General features: G+C 45.5%; 1 protein-coding gene across 1 annotated transcript in view; it reads right to left on the bottom strand.

Annotated features, from left to right (window-relative positions):
• RPAP1 (RNA polymerase II associated protein 1) overlaps nucleotides 1-9133 on the bottom strand; it is a 43555-nt gene extending 34422 nt beyond the window's left edge. The window contains 7 exon segments of the mRNA XM_030452356.1: nucleotides 563-743; nucleotides 2088-2180; nucleotides 2769-2917; nucleotides 3866-4091; nucleotides 6797-6871; nucleotides 8582-8790; nucleotides 8940-9133. Of these exon segments, the coding sequence (XP_030308216.1) occupies nucleotides 563-743; nucleotides 2088-2180; nucleotides 2769-2917; nucleotides 3866-4055 (613 nt within the window). The 5' untranslated portion in view covers nucleotides 4056-4091; nucleotides 6797-6871; nucleotides 8582-8790; nucleotides 8940-9133.
• Between the last annotated feature and the right edge of the window lie 230 nt (nucleotides 9134-9363).

Here is a 9363-nt window from a genome sequence, read left to right on the forward strand (position 1 = left end):
GCCTGGAGATGCTGGTACCAGCTGAATTGGTTTCATCTTTCCTTGTCATGTTGCTGTCAGACAAGTAACTGCTGAAGGTGGCACTGACTCATCAGATCTGCCTCACAGCATTCCTCATGGAACACAGGCTCATCACAGCAGATCTGGTGACAGAAGACTGAACTTTCAGCTTCTACGTAGAGGTGGGAATTTGCACCACAGTGGTCTCAAACATTCATCAGGCACAAGAACCACCCTCTGCCTAAAACTGTAAATCAATGATGAAACAAGAAAAACTTTACATATAACAAAGAGAGACAAAAAGGAGGGCAAGAACCTTGAAAAATAAATTTGGCCCAGTGTGAAGCAAAGAGGAAATTAGCAGAAAGGTAACCCAGTTTTTAGGATGTTAATTTGGGTCTCACACCATTTCAGATCCTTATCAGACCAAACATTCCATACGGCCTTGAGATTCCTAAACTGAGGACTACAATGTTATCCTATTTTAAAGCTGCACTGATGTTATGGGTGCTAAGGCTATGAAAATAGGATAGTCTGGATAAGCAGATCCTTCTCCACCTACCATCCTTGATGCTGGGAAGAGATGACTCTCCTGCTGATGCCTCGGGATCCAGGGCCCCAGGAGCAGCTGATCTCCTTTGCAGGCACTCGGCAGCAGAGGGAGCTGTTGCTGGCTTTTCAGCAGCTCTTTTCGCTGCCATCTTTTGCGCAAAGATGCTTTTTCTTCCAGATCCCACCTTCACCTGCAAACAGGGAAGCTGTGTGTCAACCACTTTCCCCTCCAGACTCACCCACACACCTGTGTCTAATAAATGTATCCAGATCTGCTCCTAAAGACATCCTCAGATCAGACTTTGGGATGTGACACAGAGGAGGCACCAGCACCCACCTACCCTTCTCTGTGTGTGCACTGTTCTTTTTTTAACACATAGCTTAATGCCAGGACAGAGAGGAAAAAAAACATGAATGTTTTTGCTACCTAGAGAAGGAAGATGATTAATTATTAGTGAATTCAACCCAGGCAAGTAGGCCTAAAATATCATTTTACAGTTCCACAAACAACAGTTCCAGCTTTCCTGCTGATTGGAAGCCTTGCATAGCTGAATACTTTGCATTTCTAAGGATAAATGGAGCTGTACTGTACTGTACTGTGCTGTGCTCACCACATGCTTGGAACAGGCATCTTATAAGGTGATTAGAGAGCAGCAGGGTGAAGAGATTTATGCAGTAAGAAGTGAGCAAGTGGTGCTAAACTAATCCTGAATAAATAACTGCACTGCTTGTCTAGGCAATGGAAGGGCATGGCTCTGAGCAGGATGCATAGAAGTCCAAAGTAGACTGAAAAAAAAAAACCAAAAAACTCTTGCATGTCCTCACTCAGTCCAGAGAGGAAGCTTAAAAGCCAGTCTCAACATTTGGTACCTACTTTGTGCACTGCTGCATCAGGTAAGCAGAACTGGTAGTTTAAAAACTATTATTCTTTCAAAAAAAGCCCTCCTTCAAAATAAGCTACCACAATGCAACCACAGCTATCAATCACATCCCAGTTCCCAGCAATTGACTCAGCTCTTGCTACTACAGCAATGACTGATGAAAGCAGCCACACCTTCCAGTCTTACAGCCTCAGAAAAAGTTATATCAAAACACAAAAAGCTGCAAAACCACACTCAAATATCATGCTATGAGGAATCAGGTGCAATTTCAGGAAGTACAGACTTAATCAAACCTTGTGGACAAATTAGGAGTTTGTTCCTCAGAGGAAAACAAGAAGAACAGGATTCATTATATTAATACTGTGCAAATTTGACCCACCTCACTAAGGTTAGCTGAAGGGGATTGCCTTTTTTCCTAACCAAAAGGACTGCAATACTACTTAACTGGAGGGTATGGAGTACCTGCCCCATGGCAACTTGGTAAGAGAATTCTCTCCAATGCTAAGGTGGTAGTGCTGGAGATACACAGCTTCTTATCTCCATCATTCCAAGTCATTTATTTTGAGCTCTGCCATCCACCAAGCATTAGGCTTTGTTGGGAGGAAGTTTTAATAGTTAATGAAGACAGTCTAAAACAGCTGCTCCAAATCTTACCTCACTTTTTATCTCCGAGCGATGAAATGTCCTTGGAAATGGGTCTCCAGTGGGCACTGGCATGGTCACTGCTGCTGCACTGGTGTCTCGTTCCTGAAGCAAAAAAACCAAACAAACTGTAGAAACCACTGTAACAGCCAGACATGTTTATACCATTTATCTAAGAGTAGACTCAAAAATCTCTCAGCTCTGCAGCTCACAAGTTTTCTACTACATTGCTGTCAGGCTCGGAGTACTTAGGGCTTATTTAGAGCCCAAATGAGGCTACTTTCCAAAAGTTTGGGCTGCCAAACTCAAAGAATCAGATAAAAGGAAAACCTGGGCCATTGCAGAGCAATGAGAACATTTCCCTTGCAAAGGCCATAAACTCACCCAAATCTATAATATAGCACATGTCTGAATCTAAGCTGTAGGATCTGTAGGCAGTTTGGACTGGAGAGCGGATTCAAACCGTATTTAACTGACTGCAGAAAATAGACCCAAAATAGACCCAGAAAATAGACCCAAAGAGGTTTTTCTTTCATGGTGCTCCAGGATACTTGTCTACAGTTCTATAACTGCTTCATTACAGTGCAGAAATAAAAAGCAGCAACAGCAACCTTTACCCTTGCCCGATGCTCAGTTTACAGAACTAAAAAAAAAAACAAAAACTAAGACAATCACAGAAAAAAACAGACATACAATAATTTTGCTGAAGACTGCTGTAATGTGTTGATCATGTCTCTCCAGTCTTTCCTCTGGATTATCATCCTCAAAATGGACACAGGCACTTTTGACCTTGGACTTTTTTGGAGGAGCTGGAGTTAAAGCTGGGAGAACATCAGGAAAATCTGTAAAGCAAAAATAATAAGGAAAGAAAGCAGTAAAGTTGTACATATTTGTGCAATAGTACCAAACCAAAGACTCCCTAACAGCACCTAATTTTCCTCAGAAACAAAAAAGATGAGGAAGCAACAAGACAATTAAGAATCCCCTATCTCTGGCTTGCACTGGGTAGTGGAGAGTAACATGCTCAAGAATTTTATTATTTATTTACATATTGGCACCAAGGTCTTTTCAAAGAGCTGCATAAGCAGGAAAGAGTATTGAGACCTGACTGCAAGTATTAAGAAGCAAATTGTACAGAAAAAAATTGTGGGCTTGCAGGTGGTGTTCAGTCACAGAAAAGCATGTTTGCATTGCAACTCTAACAGCATAATTTGTATGATCTTGAGGAAGTCAAAGCCTCCTTTTCACTACCTATAAACTGGGATATTACCTTATTTGGAACCAAACACTGTAACACTTAAGGTGTTGCTTTCAATAAGACACCTTGAGCTTCTGAGACTGTTAAGCACATGACATAAGTATAACAGTTACTACTGATGGAGGAAAGAAACACCTCAGGAAGGAGGCTTATCAAGCCAGAGCTTCTGGCTGAATGTTGGAGCTGTTAGCAGAGGCAAATCTCAAAAGATCTTGAAATAAGGTTTGGACAGATGGCAAAATAAGCAGTGAGTATCCAGTGGGTACAAATTCCAGAAAACACCTCTTACACTGAGGCTGGTAGGGTACCACAGGCAGCTGAGAAATGTAGACAAAGGCAAAGTGTTGGCAAAGTGGTTCTACTAACATCGGACATATGCATATTCCAACAAGCATAAGAACAATGTTACAAGGAGGACACATACGCAGGGCAAAAGCAGCACTGGGTTGAAACGGAGGTGAAAGTACAAGCAATGAACACTGAAAGGGATAGAGAAACTTAGTAATTCAAAGAACCCCACATGGGAAATTACCATCCAACATGACCACATCCTTGCTGTCCTGTAGTGGGTGTTTCTCAGCATCTCTGCTCCCTTCCTCCCCCTTCCTCTTGTCTGCTTTCTTCACAATCTTCACTGCAGGTGAAGCTCTGGCTGCCAGGAACTGGGTTTGAAAGTGCAGCAGGTCTGCCTCAGACTCCCCAGGCTTTGGTCTCGACAGCATGCTGCCTGCTTGCTCTGTATGCTATTACCATGGAACCTATTGAAAACATGAGAAACCTGTTCCAGACTGGGATTTCCTGGAGAGAGGATAGGAACAGCAAGGGAAAACCACTCATTTTTGTCCCAGTCTTCTATTCCTGTGCATACTGCAATTGCCCTACTTGAGGATCACCCCAGGACATAACTAGTTGTACCAGAGTCCCAGACAAACTGTTTACCTTGTTCTTCATTGCCAAACAACATGCTACTAGACAAGCCAACACCTGGTCTACCAGCCAGCTGGGAGCAGAATGGCACCCACCCAGCAAAAAGCCAGCCAACAAGCCTATCACTGCCAGAATGCCAACACCACAGCCTTGGATTTGCAAAGCCACAGAATCAGCCAGGTTGGAAAGGATCTCTGAGATCATCAAGTCCAACCCTTGATCCACTACCACCATGATTCCCAGCCCATGGCACTGAGTGCCACATCCAGACTCTTTTTAAATATCTCCAGGGACAGAGAATCCACCACCTCCCTGGGCAGCCCATTCCAATGTCTGAGCACCCTCTCCGTAAAGAATTTTTTCCTAATACCCAACCTAAATCTCCCCTGGCACAACTTGAGACCGTGCCCTCTTGTCTTACTGAGAGCTGCCTGGGAGAAGAGACCAACCCCCACCTGGCTCCAACCTCCTTTCAGGGAGCTGTAGAGAGTGATGAGGTCTCCCCTGAGCCTCCTCTTCTCCAGCCTGAACACCCCCAGCTCCCTCAACCCTTCCTCACAGGACCTGTGCTGGATCCCTTCACGCCTCCTTGCTCTTCTCTGGACCTGCTCCAGCACCTCAATCTCCTTCCTGAGCTGAGGGGCCCAGAACTGGACACAGGACTCAAGCTGTGGCCTCACCAGGGCTGAGTACAGGGGCAGAATCACTTCCCTAGACCTGCTGGCCACAGTGTTCCTGATCCAGCCCAGGATGCCATTGGCCTTCTTGGCTACCTGGGCACACTGCTGGCTCATGTTCAGCTTCTTGTCAATCCCGACTCCCAGGTCACTTTCTGCCTGGCACCTACTCCAAGATAACATTTTACATACTCCAATATCAACACCAAAACCACCAGAGGCACAGTATCAGGCAAAGCTCCCCAGTTCAGCACACAATCTTCTCAGGATCCTAACATTAGCATCCCCATCAGGATGCAAGACCACATCCCATAGATTTGGATGATGCACACTCCCTGACTCCACTTGCTCTCACTTTCACCCTGCTTTGGTTCTTCCCTCACTCTCTGACTGCACTCTTATTGGCAGAGGTCATGCTTTTTCATTCACTGCCCTGACCCATGGGCTGAAAGCCAAGAGTGGTATTTATATAAAAGACTTTTATCTCCATGCATGCAAGAATTTACTAGGAAGGCAACTATCCCACCTTCCATCTACTGGGCTTGAAAGTGCCTGTGAGCATTACTCCTCACCTCTTCTTCCCAGAGCCTGCAACTATGAGTCCACTTCTCATAGGCAGCAAGTAAAGTGTTTGCAAAAACCTTTCACACTAATTGAATCACTGATCAGCACTAATGTTACAGACTCGACACCCTCCCACACTTGGTATGTTGAAATATTTTGCACATATTTGAGTTCTTCCACTTTTAAAAGCCCATCAGGACTCAATTATGATTTACTGCAAAGTTGGAAAGTGGATATGAACTTTCAAAACTCCAATTATCTGCCATATGGATAGGCTGTACACGCAAGAAAATGCAAAGCTTGGAAGTGAGCTGCTGCCTTAACCTCAGACCAGTCCAAGGTTTAAGCATTGTGCTGGCACAGCCACTGCCCTGAAGCCAATGTTTTGTTTTATGCCATTATGATACATAATTGTAAAGTGTGGGGAGATATTTTGTGGGAGAGACACAAGAACTACCCCACAGAATATTTATGGCCTACATTTGGAATATTTACACTATTTTCAGAGATCTTGTTTTGACCAAGGTTGTTTAGATGCGATGTTCCAAGAGCATGAAGAGGTCCTTTTGTATGTGACCTCTGTCACTCCTCCCAGCAGACCCAAGGTTGTTCCTTGTTGAGGTTTGGTTTTTTTTTTAGATCAAGGCTTTAGTTAAAATCACCAACCACGTAAACCCTGATGAAATTCTTTTTCATGCCCCTTAATTTAGTACAAAAGCTGGACTAAAATAATTTGGATTCCAGAGTTTTGTGCACAAAGTAGATTTTCAGAGGTTTCCAGGGACTCCATTCATTTCAGCACTTCAGGACTGAGAAAACAGAGACCTCTTCAACAGACACCTGCAACATAAGTTAGTTGCTCAATTTCAGACATATCAGAAGCCTGACCTTAGTGACAGCTGTCAGCTCAAGAGTCCCAGAACCACAACTTCCATCTACAAAAACCCCATACATGGCACAGCAAGGGAAACTTCCCTGCACACTCTAAACAATAAAACCCTCTCCCAACACACTGGGAAAATGCCCAGTTTCTCTGCCAATGCTTTCAAGGACATCTGTGGAACATGGCCACTAGCAAGGCTGCTACTGGGCAGGAAGGGAGAACCCTACTGAGGTGCCTCACTACTTTCAGAACTGGACTTAAAAACACTTGGGACACCACTGGTGACTGATGCTTAGAATGCAGAAAAACTCCTCCTCGGCCCAGTTCCCTTGCAACTGCACAGCAGAAACTGTAGCTTCTGCAGACAGCTTCTTTTTTTGTGCACTCCTAGCATAAGCACACACCTACTTACTTTTTATTTATAGAAGCCTTCTGCCACAACGGGGGCTCCAGCAGTCATACTTGAGTTGATGGGTCCCTCTTTGATCTGCATGAGTAAATGCCACACACATTAGAAGCCAAGTGTTTCATGCCCTATCATCACAGGCTTCAAAGCCCAAATGAGGATGATGCTTGGATTAACAGACAAAAATACCCAGTTAGAAGCACAGGGCATTGCTGATCTTTCTGTAATGAGCCTCTTTCACACAGAGATAGACATATGCTTGTTCAAGTCTCTGCTTATTAAAAGTGGTACTCAGAAATACAGTGGACCTGTGAAGCTCCCTTAATTTGCCTGGGGAACTGTCAGGGACAAGAAGCCAACTCTGTAGCATTGTCTAAAGAAGTTATATGCTGTTCCAGGAACCATTGCCTGCAAGTCACTCCTTCCTTCATATGGATATGGAAGCCATTCCAATATCAAGAGTTGCAAGATAGCAATATAAAGGTAGGCAATAGTTTCGTGCAGAACAGGAGAAAAACTTTAAATACATTCTTTTAACTGGGATGACCACCCAGTCAGCATACACAACCTGTTGAGGATATTGTCTCAGGAATACATGTAAAGGATCAGATGTGCTGTCAAAGGACCCTGAGCACCTGCATCCACCCAGAATATGTGATTATTGTGCAAAAGCATTATCATCTGCTGTTGTATCCTCTGTCTCCACTAAGAGTGTCAATAAATAGTTTTCTGTTATGCTTTGGACTTCCCATGGATAACATCTGAAAAGCCCATCAACATGGAAATAGTTCTATAAATGCAGCTGGGATCAGAGGTCTAAGTCAGACTAAAAGATAGCACAAAATCACAGAAGGCAAGAAAGCCACACACAGTGCCAAGATACTCCTTTAGATTAACCAACTTCAGCTCAAGCATAAGCCTAAGCAGGAATGCCAGTTAGGACAGTAAGGGAGCCTAATTAGCAATTAATGCAGCAGCAATGTATCAGAGGATGATATTTACTTTACAGAAAAACTGAGGTTTGTAAAACTCTTCCAATATTTTCCAGAAGCAGCATTTAAGCCTCTGAGGCATATGTTACCAACCTCTGTCACTACTCCCAACAGGCATAAAATAACCTAAGAACTGGGCACAGGACTTGTTTGAGCAAACTACCACCCTGTCCAAGCTTTTTACAGGTGTCACCAGACTACAAAAATCTGTACTTAACTGATATAATTGAATGATTTTTTAATTTTATTGCAGTTCATATGCATTTACAATGTATTTTTCTTCTGCAGCAGCAGAGGCCTAAAGCCCACAGGAGACACTTGCATCACAACAGCCACGAACCAGACACAGTGACAAGAAAAAGCAGCAAGCACGTGTAGAAGCAAAGAATCATCTGACTCCGACTGATTTTTGAACCCTGTCAACTTTTTTCCCCATCCTCAAGGCTACAACTTCACATTCTTTCGCTATAATCAGGTTTGGGTCAAAGAAGAATACGAGGATCCAGTGTCACAATTAGTGCCTCAAATTAATGTATTAAATTGATTAGGGTAAGGAATTAAAAGGAGAAGCAGAGCCACATGTCAGCCTCTCCCTGACAGCTCATTAGCCAATAGAAATGTAAAATTTCAATATAAGCCTCACTGAGGCTTCCTGGCAACTGTGAAACACAGTGATGTGCACGTCCTGCTGTCACAGAAACAGGCTGCAACACACCACCAAAGCCTGACAGCCCAAAAACACCTGTCTTGCTTGACAAGACAAGCAGCAACTTCAAACCGCCACAGAGAAGGCAGATACCTGCAAAGACCTTCCTCCCAGGAGTAAAACCCCAGCCAAACGCTGCCAGAACGTCTCCTCCAGAGCCTTCACAGTCCCACCGCTCTCAGCAGCCTCAGGCACCGATTCCAGGCACACATCGGGTGTTTACAGGCGGTGCCGGGTCTCGGGAAACATCGTTTTCCTCAGCTTGCCCCAAGAGTTTCTGCAACAAAGCAGCCCCAGAAGGGCTGGAAAAGAACGCAAAGCAACAAAACTGCTGTTACCGAAGTCAAGAGCTGAGGCCTCCCGGCGCTCCTACCGCACGCACGGCCCTCGCGGGTCTTCCCTACACGAGTGTGAATAAAATAATAAAAAAAAAGCCTTAAAACACACACACACGAGCTGGGCCCGGAGGCCTGGCCAGGCTTCTCCTCCCTGGCGGGGAACTGCTCGGGGGAAGGGCTCGGCGAAACCGGGCCGCGCAGCACGGGGTGCACGGCCACTGCCCCCGGGGCCGCACGGCGCCTATAGCCGCGCTCCTCTGCGCTGCCGTAAAGGCGAAGGCCCGGGGCACCGCTGGCTGCCTGAGCAAGGCCCGACCCCACCCGGCCCGGTCCGGTCCAAGGGACTCTCGGGGTAGCCGCTGCCCCCCCGTCCGAAGCCCCCCCCCCCGCCTCCCGCACCGCGCCAGCACCTCCGCCCCGCAGCGTCACTTCCGTCACCACCTCTGCACCGCCCAGGCTAAGGAGCCGCCATTTTTCGTTCCCCGGAGGGGCCGCGCCTGTCCTTCACTTGGGGATTCCTGAGGGGATGGAGGGTGA

This window comes from Calypte anna, chromosome 5A, assembly GCF_003957555.1.
Source record: "Calypte anna isolate BGI_N300 chromosome 5A, bCalAnn1_v1.p, whole genome shotgun sequence".
In the NCBI taxonomy this organism is placed as follows: domain Eukaryota; kingdom Metazoa; phylum Chordata; class Aves; order Apodiformes; family Trochilidae; genus Calypte; species Calypte anna.